Source organism: Phalacrocorax carbo, chromosome 7 (genome assembly GCF_963921805.1).
Source record: "Phalacrocorax carbo chromosome 7, bPhaCar2.1, whole genome shotgun sequence".
In the NCBI taxonomy this organism is placed as follows: domain Eukaryota; kingdom Metazoa; phylum Chordata; class Aves; order Suliformes; family Phalacrocoracidae; genus Phalacrocorax; species Phalacrocorax carbo.
Genome location: NC_087519.1, coordinates 24,129,798 through 24,153,872, shown reverse-complemented (window position 1 = coordinate 24,153,872; position 24,075 = coordinate 24,129,798). Strand labels below are relative to the sequence as shown.

At 52.4% G+C, this 24,075-nt stretch overlaps 1 protein-coding gene across 2 annotated transcripts in view; it reads right to left on the bottom strand.

Annotated features, from left to right (window-relative positions):
- Positions 1-54: 54 nt before the first annotated feature.
- RBPMS2 (RNA binding protein, mRNA processing factor 2) overlaps positions 55-24,075 on the bottom strand; it is a 29,066-nt gene continuing 5,045 nt past the window's right edge. The window contains exons 2-8 of one of the 2 annotated variants that reach the window (XM_064456951.1): positions 15,438-15,515; positions 14,718-14,756; positions 14,075-14,137; positions 12,298-12,448; positions 11,477-11,625; positions 1,534-1,599; positions 55-1,271 (exon numbers count right to left, since the gene is read on the bottom strand). In XM_064456951.1, coding sequence (XP_064313021.1) covers positions 1,537-1,599; positions 11,477-11,625; positions 12,298-12,448; positions 14,075-14,137; positions 14,718-14,756; positions 15,438-15,515 — 543 coding nt within the window. In that variant the 3' untranslated portion in view covers positions 55-1,271; positions 1,534-1,536. The remainder of the gene's footprint in view (positions 1,272-1,533; positions 1,600-11,476; positions 11,626-12,297; positions 12,449-14,074; positions 14,138-14,717; positions 14,757-15,437; positions 15,516-24,075) is intronic. The other variant, XM_064456953.1, reaches the window with a different exon arrangement.

Below are 24,075 nucleotides of genomic sequence, written 5' to 3'. Positions count from 1 at the left end.
CTGACCCTGAAGCATCCCAACAACCCCAGAATAAAACACAACAGACCACAGAAAAAGAGTCACAGCAGCCTCTGGGTATATTTTTTTTTTTGTTGTTGCATTTCATATATTATCCAGTTTCACATTCTCATAGGATCAGTAATTTTATAGCAACTTATTCTCAAATCTTTTAATACAAGCAAGACAGCCATGGTCATATAATACTTAAAGCACTTCAATACCAAGCAATAAGATGCTAAAACAAAAATTGCACAATTTCTTGTTTACTATGCCTGACTGAATCATTGTTACAGAAGACAACCCTTCTCTTTCAAGCTTTTAACTAAACATTAACTTATCTTACAGGATTACAATTTCTCTTTAATTATATTATTAATTGCACACAAACACACAAATTCTTTATGATGCATAAATATTTCCTTATTACACATGGTACAAAAATACTCATAACTTTGTTTGGTATTCCCATAAGGATGGCTGATTATTTGGCAGGACTGGATGCTCTCCAATCAGAAGGATGTGGAAAAAAAGAGAGGTTAGATATTTTACAGCCGTTCTATATATAGAAGTTTGAAGGAAAAAAAAGAAGAGAAAAAACCAACCCTGACTTTAAAACCAGAGAAGAATGGATGAGAACAGAAACCCAGTGCATCGTACTTGGAAAAAAAAAAACCAAACAACATTTTTCAGATTCTTCTGGTCATACTGGGAAGGGGAGGGCAGAGGTGGGAGAAGGGGTGAGACAAGGACAGTTAGTATTTCTCAAAGCCAAGTCTTCACCAAAGCAAGATGAAAACCTTGATGGATCAATCCATTGGGCCAAGACCTGTTGCTAACGGTTACACAAACGCTAGAACAAACAAACTTACACTCACACATACACAAGTTAAGTGTTTTAATTCATGCCAGAAAACATGCAAAACCCATTGCCTTTCATTTCCTTCAGCTGAGCTGCTAGGACAGGGCAAGCCCTGGGAAGACCGGGACCAAGCCCCCCCGGCTGGGTTTCAGCACAGCCAGATGGCAAGGCTCAGTCAGGATGTCCTGGGGAGGGAGGGAGGGAGGGATCAAGGTGGTGCACAGCCTGTGGTGGGGGCTGCAGTGGCTTCACAGTCCAGGGAGGGGGGATGCTGGCAGCCCCATGGGGGAGTGCACCAGAGCCAGGCACCTTGTCCACTGGCTGCAAACCAAACCAAGAAGAGTCTGAGTGATCATCCCTGGCACATCCCTCCATGGAGAGGCAGGGAGGAGGAACACAAGCCGAGGAGACACTGCAGGAGAGGAGCGGCAGTGAGCAGGGCTTGCTGGATCCACTCCCCAAGCAGCACTTGCAGCCCCTTCCCCACCCCGGGGCTTGGTGGGTCTCCATTCTCCCACCAGGGTGGATTTGGCCCCATCACCACCCATCAATGTAACCCAACCGCATCCTTGGGTTGATGTGGGGGCTGAGCCCAAGTTCCCATCTCTCCTCCCCACAAGAGCCCAGGGACAAGCAAGACAAGGACCAGGCTCCAAGAGTAATTAATTACTTACTAATCAACAAAACTGACGAGACTTCCATCCTTGCTGGGTGGCTTCAGAGGGAGGATACCAGCGCATCTGGAAAAGAAAGCCACACCTGAGGTCCATGATCCAGGATTAACTCAACTGGAGCCCAAACCTTCAGCTCCCTCAGGCCACATATGAGTATGCTGAGTAGAGATGTCTCCAGCATAGTAAAGGAGGCTCCAGGGTAAGCCCCAAGTACTATTTGATTAGCATCCCTGGGGTTGCACCATGCCAGCACTACCCAGCCCCATGCTGGCCAGCTCTGGTGGCTCATGCCACGACAGGCTCAGGCTCACCAGGCACTGGGACCCAGCCAGGTCCTCTTTTAAGGAGCATGGCAGGATGCCACATGTCCAAAAAGGAAGCTAGCACCCCTGAAACATCAAGTACTTTCTGCCTATTGGCATAACCAGAAGACAGACCCAAAATTCACACCCATAATTCACACCCATGCCTGGCCCCAGCTCATTACATCACGCAGAACACCACTGTTGAAGCTAGGAAAGCTCCTCACCACCAAGCTATGAAGTTTACCACTGCAGAACTGTGTGCAAGGAGGGGCTGTTCCCCCAGCACACTCCCACTCCCCCATACATCCCAAGTTTACATCTCTCCCCCTGTTCTGGCTCAGGCAGGGCACAGGAGGCTCACTTTGGTTATGTGGCACCCCAAGGCAATGGCCACTCTGCCCTCAGCCAGCAGAAGGAGGCATCTCAAGACCACACATTTAGGCCAGACATCTCTACATGACACACATAGGGTAAGAACTGTTTCATCCATCACAGAAGAGAACCATGAACATTCCTAAGCCACAACCCAGCCATCAGAAGAGGCTCCTGGCAGACTACATCATGGTAAGAAATTGGTAGAGCTGCAAACCAACAAGACTTGGAGGCTCCCCTGGCAAGTCAATACTGCCACATCTACTGCTCAGGCCTGCTCTTTGCAAGGACCCCATTTGCTGGATGGGGACCCAACAAGCAGACATGAGAACAGTAATTGAACAGTCACTTTCCAGTCTGTCAGCAGATGCAGCAAGCTGGCAATGTCCAGTAGAAGAGTATCAGACATCCAGGTGCTCCCATTTGGTCTGCAAGACTGGTATGTCAGGCTGGGCTGAGTTAGCAGCTTCATGCCTGACAGCAGCAGGAGATGCATCTGTGCCACTTGACTGAGCACAGATCCAGCAGCAGGAGCAGCTAGCAGAGCTTGGTTCTGCTGCTGTTTGCAAAGGGAGCTGAAACAAAGCAGCCATCCCCCCTCTCCTCCCTCCCCAGCCGGTGGGAGGAGAGCACAGCCTCAATGCAGACAGGAGGTATCAAGAACAGCAGGTATGTTCAGTGCTCTAGGTACCACCAAAGAATTCTTTGCTTTAAAATGAGTAGAAAAGAGGCAGAAAATCCCCTAGAGCCCAGCGTGAACCATTCCCCTTGCCAGGCCATCCTGGCAAGGTTGTCCCTTGCCTGGACGAGGCTGGCTAGATGCTCAGCTGACAATAAGGGGTAACAGGAGGTAGGTGTTTTCTAACTACCTAGCAGCCAGTAGGCTGCCTGACCAATGCACTGGATGGCACATGGAACACAAGTCTTGCTGAAAAAGTATCCAGGAGTGGAGATGCAGACCTGTGTCCTCAAGCCCAGCTGCATGAGGCCTCCAGGAGCTGCACACAGGTCTTCAGAAGAAATAGAGCTGAAGACCGGGACACCCAGAGACTCAGTGACAGCCCTTGAATTACTCTTCGAGCTAGGCACTTACTCAGTGGGTCCCTTCAAACCCTACTACCGTTACCCCTGTAAGAATCAGAAGTTTGATACCTGATAGAGGTGCAAAGCCAGAGGCTTTGCATTCATTCCTTTATAGAGAGACATGCAGCAAAGGGCCAAGACCTTGGCACTGCAGCCTCATCACAGGAGCTGGAGGTGACAACAAACACGCACCTTCCAGAAAACACAGCTGCCTGCTATGACCAAGTCCTCCCTCCATCATCACAAGGGCTGTCATACCAGTAACTGAGGTCCATGAGCTCATGCTTGGGGCTGTTCAAGTCCCTCCTTTTGCGACACTTCCTACAAGGAGGCGGCCTGCAAATTTGCAGAGGCTCTGTCCTAGCAGGAGCCTCTCATCAGCTAAGTTAGAGCTGCTGGATCTCAGGCTCCTGTTCAGGCACCAGCTCCAGGCTCAAGGTAGCTGTCTGTAGCCAGGCATACTGGGCTGGTCACACTCCTTGCCAGACACCTTCATGAGGCAAGTGGATGCTATCAACTCAGCTCCCAGGTGGCCCTATAGCTTGTTCCATCACACCACAGCCAGGTGCATCCCAGTCACTCCAGCCTTGGGTGGAGGGAATCAAGGGTATGGATATTACCAAGACCCTCTGCCCCAGTGAGGGGTCCCCATCTAGTACCATGATCAAAGTGCTGTCTTGGTGCCACACGTACAATGTCTTCACTTCTCCGTTACCCTGTGAGAGGGACCCAGCTCAGCTGCACCCTTGCTCCCCAGCCTGGGGCACAGTTATCTCCTTGCAGTGATGCAGGCCAGGAAGGCTCACAGCCCAGTGTGGGCAGCAGCATCACTGACACTTATGGGGGCCACCACAGCAGCTGCCAGTGCAAGGACTGGGGTTACATGGTCCCCCCAGCCCTGTCACCAGGAGGTGCTTGCACAGCAAAGCCACATCTCCTCAGCAGCCAGCAGTCCTCCTCCAGGCCAATGACTCCCACTCCAGCACCCCTCCCCTCGACAGCTGGAAATAGTTTCCTCCTGCCCAGCAGGAACAGGAAACTCCCTGTGTTCAAGAGGCTGCATGCACTTAACCCCAGGAGCTGCCTCCATCCCACACCAGGCTCAGCACAAGCAGCACAGCTTTACATAAGCAGGCACAGCAGCTGCACATGAGCAAGACAGCCATCCCACACCCCAGTCCCCAAGCCTGGTGGCTCTTCATCCTCTCCTCAGGGGGTCTGAGCCAGCTTCTGCCCCACATGCACACCCCACCCCAAGCCTGGCCAGAGCCTCCAGCAGTTTCAACAGAAATCCTGCTTTTCTCCTAAAACATGCACTGTTTGTAGTTCTGACACTAGTAAACCCCCACTTCTGATGGACCACCTCTCCTTGCCTTCCTTCTGTAGGTCTTTGATGCTCATACACACAAACCCAACCAGCCTGACTTGCACTGGCCCCATCTGCCAGTAGCCCTGCAGCCAGAGGGGCTCAGCCTAGAGGCTGGCAGGAGCTCGTGCAGATGCTATGATCCTGGGTACAAGCCAAGGCTCTGACATCCTGGCAGGGTGAGGGAATGGCCTGCCAGGTCTTTCAGCCCACAGCAAGATTAAGGGTTTGATGGGATGAGGCAGGAACACCCCCTCACTAGGAAGGATGTTTTTGAAACCAGCAGAAATCACTGGAAGAACCAGACTGGAGGCAGCAGCTAACCAAGAGGATATACCTTTTAGGACAGCGGCACCTGCCAAGGCGGTTTTGTCTTCACATCCCTCAAAGCACCTCAGGCACCTTGATTTTGCCAGGGAGTAGAGATGCTCTGCAAACAGGGGGCTCCCAGAGCCATCTAGAAGAGGAGACCAGCACCACAAGAGACTACATAGGGTTGACTCAAGATGATTGCAACCCAGCAGGCCAAGCCAGAGCATCTCCCTGTAGGGAAGAAATTTCTGAGGGCTTTCAGATGATCTGTTATCTCTCAAAATACTACATCTATCAAGGAGGAAGCTGAGAAAGAGTAAATGGAGATGTCCAACACTGGGCAAGGAAAATAGAGCAAGGGAGGCTTTTACCAGAAGAGACAACAGTTGTTTCTGGAGCTGCATTAGCTCACAGTTGGAAAGGAGTCTGGCCACATTGCCTGCTTGCCTGCCTGTAGGGACAAGACAAACACCACCATCCAACTGCAACCAGCCTCATGCTGCTGCCTTCTACATCTCTTCTCCAGCTGTTTTCTGGGACAGAAATTTGTGCCTCTGCCTGCCACCTTCCAGAGGCCAGGTGAAACATCCAGAAGCAAAAAGCCTCCCCCTTGCTGCAGCACAAGATCAGCACTACTTAAAAATCACAAAGCAATTTTAAATGGGGCAGATAAACACCCCATCAGTGCTTCACTCTCCTTATCAAGTCCTCCATTGTCTCTCCCAATTTCCTTATTTGCCCACTAACTTTATGGAGAGCAGTTCCTTCTGCAGGAAGAAGAGGGGGGGGAAGGGAGGACTGAATACACAGATCCAGCCTCAAGCCACCTTTAGCTTGGATGGCCTGCCTTTCCTCCTTAGTTACTTCTAGGTCTGCTTATCTTTGCTCTGCAGTCAGCCCCAGCATCTTGTGGAGCTCACAGCTATCTCTACAGCTGGAACAGACCCAGCCACCTTCCCACATACAAGGAAGACTCCCTGTGCAGGCAGGGACAAAGCACCCTATTGTGCTCCTGGGAGCTGGTAGGACCCCAACCAGCATGCCCAAGAACTGCATCTAGTTACCAGCTGCTGACATGCAGAGCAGCATCTTCAATTGCATTGCTGAGAGCGCCTCACCCCAGCAAGCCACAAGCACTTCACAGTCACCACTTCCCCCAGGCTGCAGGTCACTGGGTGCAAGCCTTGGGCAGACTACACTGGTGATTGGCAAGAGTTGCCTTGCTCCAGCTGGAAACACAGCTGATGGGAACATGACCCAGGGCAGGCAAAGAGAGCCTGCAAAGGTACACCCACAAGGCACTAATATCATCCCTTAGTGCACTCTGGACACACCCTTCCAGCTTCAGCAGCAGGCCCTTCACCCAAGCCACCTGCTTCCAGGGTCCTTCAGGGGGCTGGGTTGAGGAGATGACCATCCAAACACTTGCATGCTGTGTAAGACCCAAGCAGCTCAACCCACCACCGAGAAAACCTTGCTCCAGTCAAATCAAGCACAAACATCTCCCCAGGCAGCCTATGGTAAGGGAGAGCTGAAGGATCAGCACATCATCTCACACCACACTGAGGCACATGCAGAAGACAGGCACTGATCCATCCTGTGATGCTTTCCTTTGGGCTGAGCTAGCCAGGGACAGCCAGTGCTTGCCACAAGTCAGGAAGTCACTTCTGACGGTACCTTGGTCCAGTTGACTCATCAGGTGTGATTTAGCAAGAATGGCTGCTCAGCAGATACCAGAAGGAGCTAAAAGCCTCTCTTGCCTGCTTTTCTCTGGCTAGGAGGAAAATGCTGCTTGGGGAGATCTCGCTCAGGGCTGCTCAACCAGCTATGCCAGCACTAAGTCACTGGAGTTTAGGAAGACACCATAACCACAAAGGTCTTGAAGAGTGCTTCAGACCTCCAGGAAGCATGGCAGTTACCCAGAAAAAAATAAACCTGGAAAAGCCTACATGACAGCCCAAAACAGGCAACAAGTTATTAGGCACAGCCTACCATCTCAGGAAGGGTCTATCAGAGCTTAGCTGCCACAACATGAAGTTCAAGAGATTTTGCAGGTGGAACCATGAAGCAAGTCCAGAGGCCAGCAGCAGCAATGCAGATGCTCTGAGAGAACCTTGGGTAGCTCACCACCAAAAGGACTGGCATCTGTGAGCTTTCAGTCCATGACTTGCTCCCTGCCTTGGAAGCATCTATGACAGTCTCCTGGGCTCTGAGTACTCAACATGTCAGACTAGTCACCTACAAGCACCACGTGGTAACCACCACCAGCCTCACCCACATTGTTATGAAACAGTCCTGCATCCAGCCCCTGCTTTCCAGGGCAAGTCCTACCCTCAGGGGTACTGCCATAGCTGGAACCTTCTCTTTGCAGAATTGCTCCAAGAGCATTGATAGTCCCTGGTGTCTCCTACTGCCCAGTCAGAGCCTGACTTACAGGCACTCTAGAACAAATGGTTTCAGAGATGCAATGCAGCCCAACTCTATCACACAGGCAATAGAGGAAACTGTTCACCAGGTCCAAGCAGAACAAAACAAGCTGTGGCACTGTCTCTGAGTTTGTGTCAAGCTCTCCCCATCTTCCGCGGAGACGAACTGTGCACATCTTTGCACCTCACGGTCTTCCAAGGGCAAAGGCAGACCTGGGCCCCCATCTTTGATGACTTCTTTCCCCAACATCACTGCCACACAGAGGAAAAAAAAACTACCCAGAACCACTGCAAGAAGTGACTCTGTTCCTTCAGTTAGTGCTGACCACAGCAACCATCCTCCCTGCCAACCAGTCCCAGGCCAGGCTGTCTTCCCTCTTCCCAAGCTCTGTTTCCTATGCCACTCCCATCTCTCCCAAGCTGCTGATTCCCTTCATTACAGCTCACAAGACCTGTGTCCTGCCTGTGATTTCAGGTTGCAAGAGAAGCCAAGCTCCAGGTAGGAACTTGCTCCATTTCCAGTAACTGGAGAGAAAAGAGGTAAGATTAGACCCATGATTAAGGGCAGGGTCTGTCCCGGTATGCAATTCTGGAACAATGTGACCGGCAAGTGCTGTTGTCTAACGTGCCCGCTAAAATTTAGTCGTGTGCTATCACTATCACGTCACTCACCTCCCCCACCATGTGCCAGGAGTGAGGTCAAAGTGTATTTCTGGTTCCCCTTGAGGGGTCGTGGTTGGGGAGAAACCAGGTTTCTTTCACGCCAAGTGGCAGGGTTGTCTCTGCCCCAGCTCAACCGGGCTGCTCCCCTCCCACTGGCAGAACCTGGCTGAGCCTGGCTCAGCTGGGAGGAGTTGATGTAAGATGGTGCCATGCTGTGTGTGCCATGTCATGTGCTGCCAAGTTGGAGATGTGGGTTAGAAAGAAGGCCTGGTATCTCATTCCCCAGGCTCAGTGGGTGGGTAGCGTGAGGCCCATGCACTGGGTTGCCAAGGAGGTATGGGCTAGAGATGGGCAGAAGCTTGCAAATCCCATGGTGCACCTTGGAGGAGAGATGGTTACCTTACCAGTCTTTCCAGACGTGGCTGCCATCATGCTTAACACTTCTAGGAATGGAGCTGTAGTACAGCCACTCCACTAGCTGCAATAAGGCATCACTAGGGTGTCCCATCTCCAGGGACAGCTCTGAGCTTCAGGGCTAGCCTGCGCTGGCATCATGGCTGGAGTTCACTAGGGACATCAAAGGAGGGATTTGAGAGAGGGTGGGAGGGAAGGCAGATGGGACAATCTTCAAGTCAGTGGAGTCCCCACAGGTAGAGGCTCTTAGCAGTCAGGCCACAGTCACATCTACAGCAGCCTGGTGCCTGCCGGGAGCATCACCATGGCACAGTGGTGCCAGGAGCAGCAGCCATCAGTCTCATCCATGAACAGCTTACCGATGGCTCCCCATGTGTGAGCCTAGGCCAGGCCAGCCTCACACCATCTCCTGCCAGCCCTCTGGGCAGCTCTTCAGGAGGTTGTATAGGTGCATCGCAGATGGCGGCCACCTCCTCTCCTGCTTGCTACCAGATTTAACACAAAGCTGCAAGAGGACAAGCACTTAAAGCTGAAGTCTTTTGTGACAAACCCTCAGTTTAGCTACAGCCTCCAACTTCATGCCTGCTTCAGGACTGATTGCTACGAAGCTGCTACAGTTCTGGCCATCCCCATGAACATCCTCCAGCCAACACCAGTCTCAGGAGGAAGAACTGCAGCTGTTCTGGAGAACAACCCCTGTGCCCACCAACCTGCCAGCAAGGCAAACCAGCCCCTACCAGTGACAGCAGAGGGCTCAGCACACCAAGACTAAGGTTACAGCTTTTAGTTCAGTTTGTGATCAAAAGTAATCTCACCAACTTGCTCCACCCTGCTTCAGCTCCAGCCTAGAGACCAGGCAGCTCAGAGCTGCCAGCCTCAGTAATGTTTAACCCCATAAAACTTGATTGGTAACATATACTGCACCAGAATGTCTCCCTGCGAGGTCACCACAGGCAGCAAGGAGTAGCTGTAACTGCTCAGCCAGCCCAGCTGCTCTTCAGAAGAGAGCTGGGTCCGGCCATGGCTGTGGCCTGGAGGGGCTGCACTGGCTCCCTAAAGCTTAGGGGCACGTCACTAGTTACGGACCTCCTTGGACAGGGAGTCCTACCTATTCAGGGAATCCCTGGAGCATCAGGGTCATTCTTCAGGCCAGAAGACCTCTTTTAAAGCTAGTAGTTCCTGCTCTCCAGTTGGCAAGCTAAGACCCCAGAGGGAAAATGTCTGGCTGAAGGCTTCCTTAATACCCTCCACTTTAGGAGAGCGGAGTTTTTTCTCTCCCACCATGCACCATAAAGTTTTGGTGTCTAACCCTTACACTCAGGATCCCCAGTCACTGATGATCATCCTTGAAGGAAGTGCAGTAATGGTTTCCCGTTCCTCAACCACCTTAGCCAGGCCAGAGGGTTTTTTCCTGGTTCTCCCTGCAAGGGGCAATTCAACCAGCAACAGCCCTCGGCTCCACCACCCTACACACAAGGGGCAGGGAAAGGAAGTCATCTACCCTCCTGGATAGCCCAGGAACAGAGCACGCTCCTGAGTTGTGGGCACCACTAATAACTTTTGGAGAACACCAGCATGCACAACCCTCCCAGTGAAGGATGAGTGTGGCTCTGGAGACCCTTGGAAGAACAAGCCAGTGTGTGGTCCTACCCTGGGCCCCACTTCTTGCCTACCCTGCAAGAGCTTCAGCCCAACACTAGCTCACCAGTAGAAGGACATAAACAGCAAAGACCTACAGGTGTGTGAGGGACAGGACAGACAAGCCTACACAGGCCAGGAGCTTGCATCCCCTCCACTGCCTCCATATTGCATTTGGGAAACAAGTTTAGGTTGAAGCTGGGCAGTTACAGTCATGACACTTGTGGGAAACAAGAGTATGCCTAAGGGCCAGCTGAGCTAACTGTCAGCCAGGTGGACAAGGTGAGGAGACACAGCTCTTCTTCCTCTCAGTTTAAGCAGGGAAGAGTGGAGCTAAACACCCTGCTTGGCAGGGCAAAGAGCAGAGGTTAAGCCCCAATGCTCTGAGGTCTAAGCCCAGAGTCCCACTGCCTTAGTCTGCGTGGCACTACTACAGGAGCCGAGACCAAAGCAGGCAGAATATTGCTGGCTGGTAACACCAAGCAGGGCAGGGACACAGGGCCTCCAGGTTCTCCTGTACAAGTGCTCCAAACCAAGCACCTTAACCTGGAATTAGGACGCCACTGCTCTATTTTCGCTCTCTTTACACTTCCATGGTTTCAGGGACTTCCTGCTCAGCAAGGGTTTTGATCTTAGTACATTAAAGCATTCGAGTTTCAGATGAGTACAGGCATCCCTACACCTCCAGTGTCAACAGGCTAACCCTGGGACACCAGGAAGCTGGGTGCATCACCACCAGCATTTCTAGAGGCTCATACACAGAGTGACCCTCTCTAGCCTGCATCCAGGGTGGCTAATATCACTGTCCCATCAGAGTTCCTCACTGTGGCAAGGCTCTGATCATTCATCTCCTGCAGGACATCCTCCTCCAGCTTCAAAAGTACTTGAGTCACTTGGCCCAAGGGGATCCCAGCTGAGCTCCTCAGCTTCAGCACCAAGCTAAGCCTGTTGCCTTCACTGTGTCTTCAGGGAGGACATTTCACAGCTATTTTACATGCTGGCAAGTGGCATTTCCTCCCAGCAGTCCCACACATTCCCTGGCCACAGGAACCAGCAAACCCAGCCAGAAATTGAGCCCTGGCTTTCTCCTATTTGCCTGCCTCTTACAGGGAAGCGGGCTGGACCTGCAGGGTAAGAAATCATCATCCAGCTCTGATTGCTCTTGACCATGTAAACCTCTCCCCTGTGGTTTGCTCAGGGCTGAGGGCCCCCCCATGCACTTCAGCTGGGAGAAGGCTTTGCCCAGGAGTCAAGGTGCAGAGGCCAGGGTCAAACCAGCCAAGCAGAGACCCATGGGAGCGAGCACCAGGGCAGGGGAGAGCAGAGAGCCCAGTTCCTGGCACAGGACACGGGGAGCAACTCACCTGAGCGTGAAGAGCAGCGGCCGCAGCAGCAGCTGCTGGGTACGTGAAGGCGGCATGGGGGATGGCAGGGGTTAGCTCCGTTGTGTACAATGGGTAGGGAGCCCACGCTTCTGGGGATGCCGGAATAAGAGCTGCTCCAGTCAGGTCGTCTAGACAGGAGGAAACAAGATGACAGCATCTCAGTAGCTGGGCGCAACAGCCTGCTTCAGGGACAGGCTCTGGATTTCCAGTCCCAGACTAAAGCTTTGCACTGCCATCTCTGTGAGGTATAAATTATAGCACCCCTGCAGCATCTCTGTGACCAGCTGCTCCTCTGGCCTCCCAGCCTTGCCAAGAGAGGCCAGAAACATGCTCCATCACTGCTCAGAACCCCACATGGGCTTTGGGCAAGCTAGTTTACACATGCAGCACCAGGCTGGTACCACAGGATGGCAGGACAGAAGACAGGGCTCTCAGCACCATGTTACAGGCTGCCCGACAAGCCTCAGCAGGCCTGCTCACCCCACCAGGCTATGCTGAGGGTGCATGGCACAGGACTCGTCCTTTCTGCTTCACACCTAGGGATGGTTTGAAGGACTTAAGGTATCACTTGAGCTACCAAAACCAACTCTGCTCTCTCAGCACTTCTAGTGTGGCCAGAAGCCTTACCAGCTGCCTGTTATCCTCATGCAACTCTAACATGCTGGCCTTCCTGCACCAGGCATATTTCAGACAGAGCATATGTGGGTATGGTTTCCTTTCCGTCCTGGCAGCATTCCCAGGGTTGGGCATCTCCCAGGTTGGACCAGCCACAACCTCAAAGTCCCTCCCAGTATACTCACAGGGGTCCCGTGCAATGAAGTGTGCGCCCAAGGCAGGGTGGATATTGGTGGGGTTCGGTGTGGCCATCAGCTTGCTCTTGGCCATCTTTGTGTTGGCTTTAGCAAACTCTAACCGCAAGGTCTGGGGATTCTCTGGGTCGAAGCGGATGCCCTGTCACAGAAAAAAGTACAGGAATCTGAGATGATGTTTCCAATCCAAGCACAGGCTGTGTCTATTCATGGAGCAAACCCCAACCATGGAACCAAGGCCATCACGCTGCAGTCACATACCCAGAGTTTTGTCACCTCACTGCAACGCTCAAGCTTCCACATTATTTCTATGCTTAGCTGGCGTAGAATCACTGCTTCTACAGTTTTGCTCCTTATGTGCAATTTACCAGCCAGCATAGCAGTGATAGCTACCAACACTGGTCAGGAAAGTTCTGTCTGCTACAACCGGGATAACCCCATCTATACTGGAGCTCCCAACTGTGGTGCTCCTAGGTCTACTGCCAGCCTGGGCAGAGACACCAGCACATGCCCCAGTGCCCAAAGCAAGGTCTACAGCAGAGCAGAACCAGATCAGGATGTCTTGCTGCCTAGATCCCGCTAACTTGCACAGGTCCACATGGGATGGGGATAATTTTTTGTGTGCCTGCCATGTTGACCACCTTCAAGTCTTTTTCTTGAGCTGCAGCAATTTGGAAATGCTGTGAATGTGCTAGAGAGACTGTACCAGACAGCTTTGGCCCTGCTTCATGCCCTGCCATGGAAATAGCAGCATGGGAAGGCTGGTTTCTTTCCTTTCTGAAGCAAGTACCTTCTGGCTGCAGAGGTCCTGACAAGCCAGAGTCCAGGACAAAGACCTGCTCTGCTGAAGTGGCACGTACTTTACATCAGGACATTTGGCAAGTGAGGCATAAGCAAGGCCACTAGCACCAAACAAGTCCTATGGCCACATGACAGACCAGCTTTGCTATGAGCCTGCTTTACTACCCACATACCCTGGTAAGCTTGACCTAGAGCCTCAAAAAGCTGATGCTAAACACAGGTTGAACTCCACATGCCTCAGTAAAGCATGACAAGGTGTCAACTGGGTATTGCCCTCTACATGTATATGCCTAGGAACGACCTGTGCCCCCAACATCTCCTCATCTGTTTGCTAAGGCTTGGTTTGCCTGAGAAGACCTGCCTGCTTCAGGTACTCCAAGCCAAGCTCAAGTCAAGCAGTCAAGCTAGGATGAGCCCCCACCTCAGTGCTCAATTCAGACAGCAGGAGGAAAAGTTCCTTGAAGTGTAACTCTGGCCCACACATCAGCACACGCACAGGTAATCCACGTTCATTTGAACAAGGTAAGGGTCTCAGTCTACCACTCTTCCCCATAGAAGGGGGAGGGGGGCACTTAATGGATAAAGAACAGGATTCACAGCCTGGATCCTGTTATCAGAGGCCAACTGTTGAGTAAGGAGGTGCATGCCAACTCAAGAAAAGAAGTAACTCTTGTTTCCCCACACCCTCAGAGGCCTGGAGCAGTCTTCCAGTGGTCAGAAACTACACCTACACTAAGCATGGGACAGTTTGCATCCATTTGCTCAGGCTGATGTCAGCCTTAACAGCTTTCCTGCTTCCCTGGTGCAATACTGCAGGACCATTTAGCTTCCATACTCAAGGGCACAGCTGAAACACCCCGATCCTTTCTATGCTATGGATGAGCCAAGCATCACTAGCCCACAGCTCCAGGTCTAGCTATAGGCCCCCCAGCCCTCTCAAGGGCCTCCCAGCACATCAGGTACTCACATTCAGGGCATTCTTTGCTGCTTCAGCACCAGCGCGGCTGTCAAAGGTCACAAAACCTACTGGCTAAAAGATAATTCTGATTTCAGTTTGGAAGCCTTTTCCAGCTCCTCAGACTACCCTGCCACCCCCTCCGCCCCAGACAGCTTATAGCAAGCAGAAGAGACCATCTAAAACTGCAGAGGGCCTTCAAGCTTTGTTTGAAGTGCTTTGGGTCATCAGCCCAAGATTTCTGCTCTGTGCCTGCTCCCACCACACCAAAATGCTTTGGCATTCCTACATGTGGGGGCACTGCTCACCCTGGTAGCCCCCAGCAAGGGTACCCCTTCCCCACAAGGGGAACTACTGCCTTGATTAGGATGGGACTGGGAAAGGTTTCTGGTAGCACAGGGTTTGAGGCTGAAGCATCAGGTCTCACCCAACCCATATGGCCCTGGCCAGCAATAAAAGATACGGAGCCATTCAGCACATGCTGAGAGCTTGGAGCCACCAGGACAGGGGGAGTGATCAGAACTCAGCTGTATACATGGTGCTGAACACAGACTATGCTTTACACAGTGAAATGGTATCTGTCCCTCATCTGCCCCCTGGCATGTCTGGTTTTCTAGCAAAAGCAAAAAATACCCAGGCTGGAAGAAGGAGGTACCTGCTTTGAAGTTAGCTTGATCAATGACCCTTCATAACCCTGCAGAGGGAAGAAAGCAAGTCAGTGTTGGGTTCCTGAAGGAGCCAAGCTACAACCGAGACATGACATGACAGCTCCAGGAGTTCCTGTATCACCAAACCCTTCAGAAGGCAGGGTTTGGAGCAGGAGTAGGTACATCAGCACTTCTCTTTCCAAACAGAAGAGAAGACTGAAATTAGAGTAAGGCCAGAGCACGTATCTTAGCTGGCCCATTGCAACCCCTTGGGAAGAAACCCCATTTTTCTAGCTCTTCATCAAGCTACTAAGATGAGCACCCTTCCTGGCTACTGCCTAGAGAGCACAGAGCACCCTGTGCTAGAAGAATGCAAACAAGGGAACCCCACTTCCCCCAAGGACAGCCTATGTGGTGATCTAGCAAAGGACAGAGTTAGGGGATCAGGACACATCTTCAAGGAAGGGCTGGGTCCAGTTGGGCAGCAGGGCTGACCAAGCAGCCTTCATCAGCTCAGAGACTGCATGATTTCAACAACAGGCTCCAGGGGAGTTTACACAGCTGAGCACAAGCCATGGGATACCTGGTTTCATACCACATTCCCCAAGCTTTCACAGAAGGCCTACCTTCCTACTTCATCCTTGCTTCCCCTCTGACAGAGATCTTTGCTGCAAGGTTGGCCACAAGAAAGCATCTTTCCCACCAGAGACCAAATTTGAAGACCTTACCTTGAATGGTCGGAAGAGTAGGTAGAGCTCTCTGGGCTTGATATCCACAGGCAGGCCACTGACAAACAGCGTCCGTACCTAGGAGAGAGGTCAACGAGGTCTACTGAAAGGAGATGCTCAGTACCAAAGTGGGAGTACACAGCACAGTTCAGAAGCTAGGTGCAATAACAGTAGGACACCTTGCACCAAAGGTGGCCTTGCAAGCACTAACCCTTCCCTACATTAGAGGAGCACCATCCAGGATAAAATATACCCAGTCCTTTCCTCCCTGCAACAAAGGACTTAAACCTTTACAAAAATTCAGTCTCTAGCAGAACAGTCTGGGTTGATTGGGCACGGACGAGCCCCACAGTCTGACTAGACCTTGATGACTAAAGCTCGAAGAGACTGGTAGAAGACCATACATTGCCAAAAGCACTTAACAGTTTGACACATATCAAAGGTCCAGAAGAGACCAGTACAAACCCCAGTTGTGTCTCTAGCTCTTTCTACAGATCATACACTAGATGTCTGGCACTTTATTTCAGCCACTGATTCAAAGACAGCCTCCATTTTGAGAAATATCTCACTGCCATACTTTCATCTTTTGACTTCTGCAAAAGCCCCAGAACATCACTGGGAGGAGATTTTTGGGTCAATCCCAGCTCCTTCGCTAGCACACATCAGACCCTTCAGAAGTTGCTCCCAACCAGCTCTTACAGAGTTTGTTCTATTGTGCCCAGCCAAAAGCCAGCTGGGCTGCACCAAGTCCATGTAGGCTGCTGTTCTTTCCAAGCTGTAGAAGTCATGTACCGAGTCCAAATGCACTCAGCATGTATAAGCAAAGATACATTACCAGAGAAAGATTTCAGTAGATAGTCCATTAATGTTATCCATATAGTTCACATGAATAGCCCATATAGTGCTGAAGGCTCGCAGCCCGAGAGAAATCTCTTCAACAGTCAGACCATCATGGCCACCTTCTCCCTGCACTGGGAGATGTTGGCCAGCAGCCTATCTCCATAGGAAGCAGTATGATGAAGCTGCCAAGACTTCTTATAAATCAGCACAGAGCTGGAAAGGGAAGTTATGCGCAACAGCGGTCACCAAGCCACTAGTCATCATGAACAAGGACGACGAGACAGCAAGCACAGCTCAGCCAGCACTGACAGGTAGGTGAGGAAGACAGAAGACTATGGGAATTAGATGAAGCTCTGTGTTCCTCACTTCTCATTGCATGGGGATGCCACCCACTGAGCCAGTCCCAAACAAGCCACGAGGTGGTCATGGGACAGCACCGATGCCCAAATGCTCAGAAGGGCACCAAACAGTGCCAGACACTTTTGAGCAGCAAAACATGCAGCAGGACTAGGAGCCCTAAGCCAGAGCCCATCTCCTGGCCTGGTTCCAGTCTGGTATGACCCCATTACATTTGCAGGGCAGAAGTAGTCTGCTCCCACATTTTAATTTTGCTCAGCCATTTCCCCTTCCCCAGACAAAGCAGGTTGTATCTGACACCTCCTTAAACCTCTTTTGCCACCAAAGGAGGCGGCACATGCTTGTCCTGCTCCTGGGCTGGAGACAGCAGTCACCTGAAAACACAGAAGCATGCAGCAAAGACCCTGCACCCCATAATTCTTTAGGGGCAGCCAGATTCAGACTCCTCCAAGCAGGGAATTTTCTCCTATTTACAGGAGAAAACACAGCCCTCCTTGAGCTCCTGTGCCAAAGCCAGTCCTGCCAGGACAGAGAAACTCCCCCAACGTCAACTCAGGGGTCAGCTTAAGCCCTCCAGGATGACCAGTGATCATGAGTCTTGGGGTTCTCTGCCCCTCTTGCTCTACATGCATGCTGAGACTAAGGGCTGCCATCACCCAGTGAACACCTCAGTGGGCTGCTACCACCCCCCATTAGAGTGCAGGTCCCTTCTCCAGCCTGGAATATCTCAAGACTGCTGCAAAATGCAGCCACTGAGCATCCTTCCCATTCCCTCCCCTGATCCCTCAATATGGATAGCCCTACCACATGCTCCAGCTTTTGCTTTGCCCTGTCTAGGGAAGGAAGATGCTTTCTGGAGCACTCCAGAAACACTTCCCATGCCCAGGCTCAGTCCTATAGTCTCCCCACTCAGCTCAGCCCCTCATTTGGTGCTTTGATGCATCACTCCAGGGTCACATCATGCTGAGACAGAGCAGGCAATAGTACTGTCTCTCAGCTTGCTGGCTGCCTTGAAGACTTTGGTGCTTGCACTTCAGCATGAGCTACAGGGAGCGCCTGTGGTGCATTCCCAGAAGGTGCATGGCCATCTCTTGCAGGGGAGGACTGTGCAGTGTGGTGGCACACACGTACCTCAGCCATGTGAAAGCACCATCCCTTTTCAATATTTCAGTATGCTCAGACCCCAGAATGGATGTTTCTTCCAAGCAGATAGAAATCCGCATCCCTATTGGGTCTCTAAATGGTCCCATGATGTGTTGTTTGATAAGTCCTTGCGACAGGCAAGCCAGAATGGAAGACACGCAGTTGCTCAGGGAAGGAAAAGTCAGCTACTCAGAGCCCTTACAACAGCCTGAACAGAGCAACACGGGTGCCTAGCAAAGCTCTTTGTCAGAGGTAACAAGCTTATAAAAGCCAGCCCCATAAGTTGCTGCCAAGGACAGGAGCAAGAGACTTTCTCTCACAGTCCAAAAGCTTCCCTTGGCCTCCAGGTCCAGTTTGTCACCATACATAGCACTGGAAAGGGGATCCCAGCCAACCCACAGACCCAGCCCGAGGGCTGGCATCACCCCAGAGAAAGCCTGGGCAATCCCAAATGCCACCAGCTAACATCTTCAAACAATGTTTCCCCAAGTGTCTCAAGACAGACTAAGGAAGGTCCCTGCTCAGAAGAGCTTGTTAGAAACAATGAGACCAAGTAGTGGTTTTTCTGAGATCTCTGCAATTCAGCACATCCATAAGTGATCTAGAAAAGGGTAAGAGGAAAGTGAGACCAAAGTTATTCAGGGAAGGGAGGGACCTGAGTGATACATTCAAGGGACAGAGTGAGATAAGCCAGAGGGAGCTTGCTTCCAAGACCAGGTGTAAACATGGGATCAGCAGCAATCAGAAAGCATAGGAGATCTAGGTTATCCCACAGGAGAAAAGCAGGAGGCAACTTGCCAGTCTGAGCATCTTGTGCACTGTGGGCAGTCCTGGTCCAGCCTCCTCTCCCTGCTCCCAAAAAGAGGGAACTGTAGATGAGGGCAACAGGGTCTGGACAAGCATATTCCAGAGGATTAACTGAACTGGGACTCTCCAGTCACCCCTTCGCAGCCAAAGTCCTGCAGGCTTTGAGAGGCTACTAGGACCACACAGGGCTGATGAATCCAGCCTTCTGGCCCTTGCGCTCAACATGCCAAGAGAGGGTAGGCTTCTGTTTAAATATATTTGCCCTGCTTCTACTCCCTGCCACCAAACACCATATCCATAAGCCACAGGACAAAAAAAAAAAGAAAATATCCATCCAGGGCTAGATCAGGAACTGCATGGGCCAAACCACATTTCAGCAGGAACTTGGAGAAGATACAGCAGAAGCAGACTTCCAGGAGTACCTTGCTCTTATGCTTGTTCTTAGACTCTGCTACCAGCCGCTTAAGATGAGATGCCAGGTGAAAGCAACCCCATCTCACCCAGGACAACTAATCTTAACTGGACACACATGCACACAGAGAGAAGCAGGGCAGTAGGGTGGGGAGTTGCTTTCGCCTAGGACAGCCTAGCAGGGTCACACTGCTGGAGGCCCTGCAGAAAACGCTTTCCCTTCCCCATCCCTGACCCCTCTGGGGATGTCCCCAGTCCAAACACCCGGCAGAGATGGAGGAGAGCCATGGAAAACAGGATTTGTGCCAGAAGGGACAAGACCATCTAGGCCATCTCTTAAAGAGGGAGGATCCCACCATAGCTTCCCACACAGGAGGAGGGAGGGAGGGACAAGGACAAACCCATTTAGTGCTCAAGTCCTCAGTGGCTCTAAAGCAGTCCTTACACAGCTGTGTCTCCCAGAAGAGACACACACCTAGTGCAAGCACAGCCAGGTACTTAGCACAAAGTCTTTAAATAAGCCAAGCAGCAAGATCTGCCTCTTCCTAACACAGCTCCAGTACTGCCAGGAGGTCAGCATGGGTCTTAGAACATCCACTTCTCCTGGCCACATCTGCTTTTAAATAAGAGCTCTTGAAAGGAAGTCCCAAGTGGAGCCAAACACTGCCCTGCAGCCCAACAAGGGTCAAGTTATGTCAGAAGTGTTAGATGCAAAGGCACAAGTACCCACCTCCAGCAAGGCTGCTCTGGTAGGTCTCCAGAGCTGGGCTTTTGTTAGAGACTACTCCAAATCCTCCCAGAAGCCAGCGAGGCTGACCCTTCACTTCTGCAAGATCAGTCCTTCAGCTGCATTACCCACAGCCCTGCTTTTGCACAGCTGTGGCCACTCCAGCACCCCAAAACTGGCCAGGTCCTGGGGCCAGACCCCCAGCACCTGGAGCACACAAGCCTCTACCACCAGTCATTAGTAAACATCTGAAGACAGCTACAGCAGGAGAGTGCTCTAGTGCCTCATCCACTGCATGGCACTTCACATCTCCCCTCTGCAGGAAGCCACCCCCAGCTACACACCATTTTTTCCTGGAGACAAGCCATCTCCCACTCGTTCACACCAGTATGTCCACTGACCCTTCTTCCTATGCCACCAGCAGAAAGGAGCCTGCACCATCCTGCTGAGAACAGGGACAAGCTCTGCCACAGCATCCAAAAGGCAGCCACCACTAGGTCCCAGCAGCTCAGGCACATGGGCTACAGCTCCTTCCCATGGGATAGCATACCAGTGGTGTGCCTCTCAGGCACCCAGAGACACCAGCAGAGCCACAGGGGAGATAGAGAGCCCCAGCCCTGGCCACCATGCTGCAGCTAGGGCCACTTGACATGAGGCTGCTGGAATGCAGTGAGGCTGCCGGCTGCTCCAGGAGCCAGGACTTATAAGGCACAGCAGCAAAGGCAGGGAGGCAAGCTTACAAAACAGGGCTGCAAGGAGGAGCTCAGGAGCCCAGCACAGGGCTTAAATGGGACAGCACCCTCATCTCAGTGTCCCGTATGGGATTCAGGGCTGCAGGGTTCCTGCCACTACACAAAGTGGACCCAGCCCTGGGCAATTTTGCTCCTCAGCACATCAAATTCAGGAAACACAGGGGAGGGGAAAACTGGGGAGACAGATGGTTGGTCTGTGCTCAGGACAGCTTGGCAGGAAAGCAGGGCAGCTTCAGTGCCATGGAGCATGCCTCCTAAGGGGAAGGGGCTTGCTAACAGGCTCCTTCACCCCTCCGTGCCTCAGTTTCCCCCCCACCAGCAGGGGTCAAGAGCAGAAAGGATAAAAGAGCTGGCTGCCCACTTGCGATTCCAGCACTGGCAAAGCTCCAATGTCCTCAGGCATCTCACAGGGCCAGCCAGCAGGCAGGGTAGCACTGAGCCCCAGTGCAGGATCAGACCTGGAGCTACTCCAGCCAGGAAGCCCCAAGCAGCTGCAGTCACAGGGCATTTCCCCCAGCCCCTAAACCTGAAAGATTTTCACCCAGAGGGGAAAGAGGGCCTTGAACCTCCCCCAGCACTTGAAGCGAGGAGGGCTTCAGGCATTTCCCCGTAAAATCAGCCTTTTGCATGAAAGGCACCCAATGACCAACATCCTGCTCGCTAGGAGGGGAGGAAGGCAGGCTGACCACAAGCAAGCCCAAGTGCACAAGCATTTTGTCTCCAAGGCTGGGGCATTTCATATATGACACTGCCCCTCCCCAGCATTGCTCTTCTCCCATGTCAGGCAGGGGGATGTCAACAGGCTCAGCCACCCCTGTGGTCAGAGCAGGAAGGCCTTGGAGCGAGGGGGAAGCAGGGAGAGGCACCAGCCCCTGTCCGGGGGAGCAGGAAGCACATGGGAGCAGATAAATCGAGGCACAACAAGGCAGCACCCAAGAATAGTCCACAGCCCCAGCAGAGGAAGTGCTGCTGGTCAGGCTTTTCAATGGAGACTCCCCCCTGCTCCCTGTGACTCTACAGGGTCTCACAGAAAGGATGGCACCCTGGGGGGGCTTGGGCTATAGCAAGGGTTCACAGCTATTGAAACGTTTGGTGAGGCCAGCCCCACAAGTCCCAGGGGATTACTGTACCAACAGGGTACATCCCCAGCTCAGGGAGATGCTGACTGAGCATCCTCATGATGCCATTGCAGCCTTCCACCTTGCCAAGAGGTCTGCTAAACTAGAGGAGACATGCACAAGTATTACAGCCAACATGTTGAAGGATGCTCACATCCATGCTTGCACTACCCAGCCCCCTGCACTAAGACCCTGGATCCAGAGGCCCAGCATCACATCTGCCACCCTCTGACATTTGGGGACCTACAGACACCTTTCACAGTCAGATGGATCCATGGACCTTACCCATGGAGACAGCTCTCACACTGGCTGAACCTGCTGCAGACCAGTTCCTCCCACCCACACCCAGGTATTTGTTCTCCTGGCAGGAAAGACTGAGGCAAGACGAGTTCCTGCCAGCCTCTGCCCTGAGCAGAGGATATCAGTCTGGATGCAGGACCCTCACAAGGTACATTCTCACCTCAGGTCCTTAAGTACAGCTGTCTCTGATTCACCCCGCCACAAGGCAATTCCTGGACACTTTTCAGTCCTATGCCTCCTCTGTCCACAGAGCCAGGACACATCCAGAGAGGCACATGAATCCCTCCTCAAATCAACCTGAGGGCAGCACACTAATGGCTGTGCCACAGCTCCATGGAGCATGCCTGGCACCTGCACAGCCCAACAGCAAGCAAGTCTTCGATGGTGAGCTAAAAGTTTGCAGCAGCTTTCTGCTGCTGACAGCAGTTATTGGAGTGTCACCCCAATCACAGGGAAGCCTCTGGGGACACCAGTAGGATGACAAGCACCCACAGGACTAAGCCACTATTGTACTAGTCTGGCTCTTGGCCATACAGGGCCACTAGCTGTGGGGAGGGGCTGTGGTACCCCAAAATGGACCAGAAATGCCAACCCTAACCAGCACCATGCCCTGATCTCCCTCTGTACCACAGGGCACTCTTCCCCACAAGATCCCAGGCAGGCACACAGCCCATACAGTAGAGGGCAAGGCAGAGGTAAGACTACCAGCCCAGAGGCAGAGCCTGGGGAGCAGGGCAGAGTGCACAGCAAGAAAGGATATGACACGCAGCCCAGATTTTAAATGCCCCTGCCAGAAACAGGTCATGTCCCAGCCAGCTCCCCACTGGCATCCTACTGTGGGCAGGGAAGCCCTAGGAGGTGACATTTCCTTCCGTCCTCCAGTACCTCCCAGAGGAGCTGGGTGCTTCCTCCAAATCCATAGCTTGCTGTGCACCTCAAGCCACTGCTATAGGTGACCCAGGGGAGTCACACTTTCAGACAGACACTGGCCTCCCACCCGTGAAAGCAGATAGCAAGGACACACATCCCCAGGCCAACAGCTTCTGACACACAGCCATGTACCAAGACCTGATCCCACACTAATACGAGAACCCATCACCACATCCTCTGCAGCACAGGAGGGAATGTACCACCCCAAACTAGGAGGTGCCACATTTCCTTAGCCTCTTCTGGACTATGCAGCAGGGCTGGAGATCCTCCACATGGGTAAGACTGCCCTACTGGGCCCTTGGGTTTCCAGCAGTCACACCCTGCAGCCAGGTAAGCTTGGGTTCAGCAATCAAGGAAAGCAGTGTGGAAGGCCGGCACACGCAGTCCCAGGCAACTGTCCTTTAGAGAAACCCACTCCAGCAGCCACTGGGCTGGCTGAAGGCAGGATCTCGTATGTATGCTCTGCCACCCTGCCCTACCACAGAATAACAGGCCAGCTGGGCTTGAGACTGTTCCATTGCATAGGGCACACAGCAGCAGTCAACATCTTGTCCCTGTCCACAGGGCTAGGTGCAGGAGATGATGTTCACTAGACAGATGGACAGAGCAAGCCTCAGCACCATCCCTGCTCGTCTCCAAGCAGGAGCCAGTGGGTGAGTCCTGGGGCCAAAGAAAGCCTCACCACCCCAGACACACCAAGAAGAGCCCAGGCTTTGTGCAAGCCTCTAACTCCACACTCACCTGCTATCCAGTCATCATCCAAAGCACCACAAGACCCCTCTCCATTGGGGCTGAACTGAGGAGGACAGCAGGCCCTAGGACAGGCAACCTCTCAACCACACCATGACCCTGCAATGCAGTGGTCAAAGCATCCTTGCCAAGCCTGAGGCATCCACTTCCGCTATACCAAGGGCAGAGTCACTGACACACATCTCATGGTACTGGTACCACTGCCTGCTCCAGGGTCCCTTCTCATCAGACATGCTGGGCTGGCTTGGGATCACAACTACGCTGATGTGCCTCAGTATGGCCCAGGTTCAGCAGCTCCAGTGCTGGGGCTGTGTCCCACTGCCCTGCTCCCTCACCAGGCCCATCTTCACAGCACTGGGCACACAGGAGGAATTCAGTTTTAGCCATCCCACATGGTATACAGATGTTTTAAAGCCCACATGAATTCTTTCCACTTGTAGCCTCTGCCATGTAAGCCTTCCTCATGTAATGGTGGCTGCTGCTGCAGAAGGTACTTTCCTGCA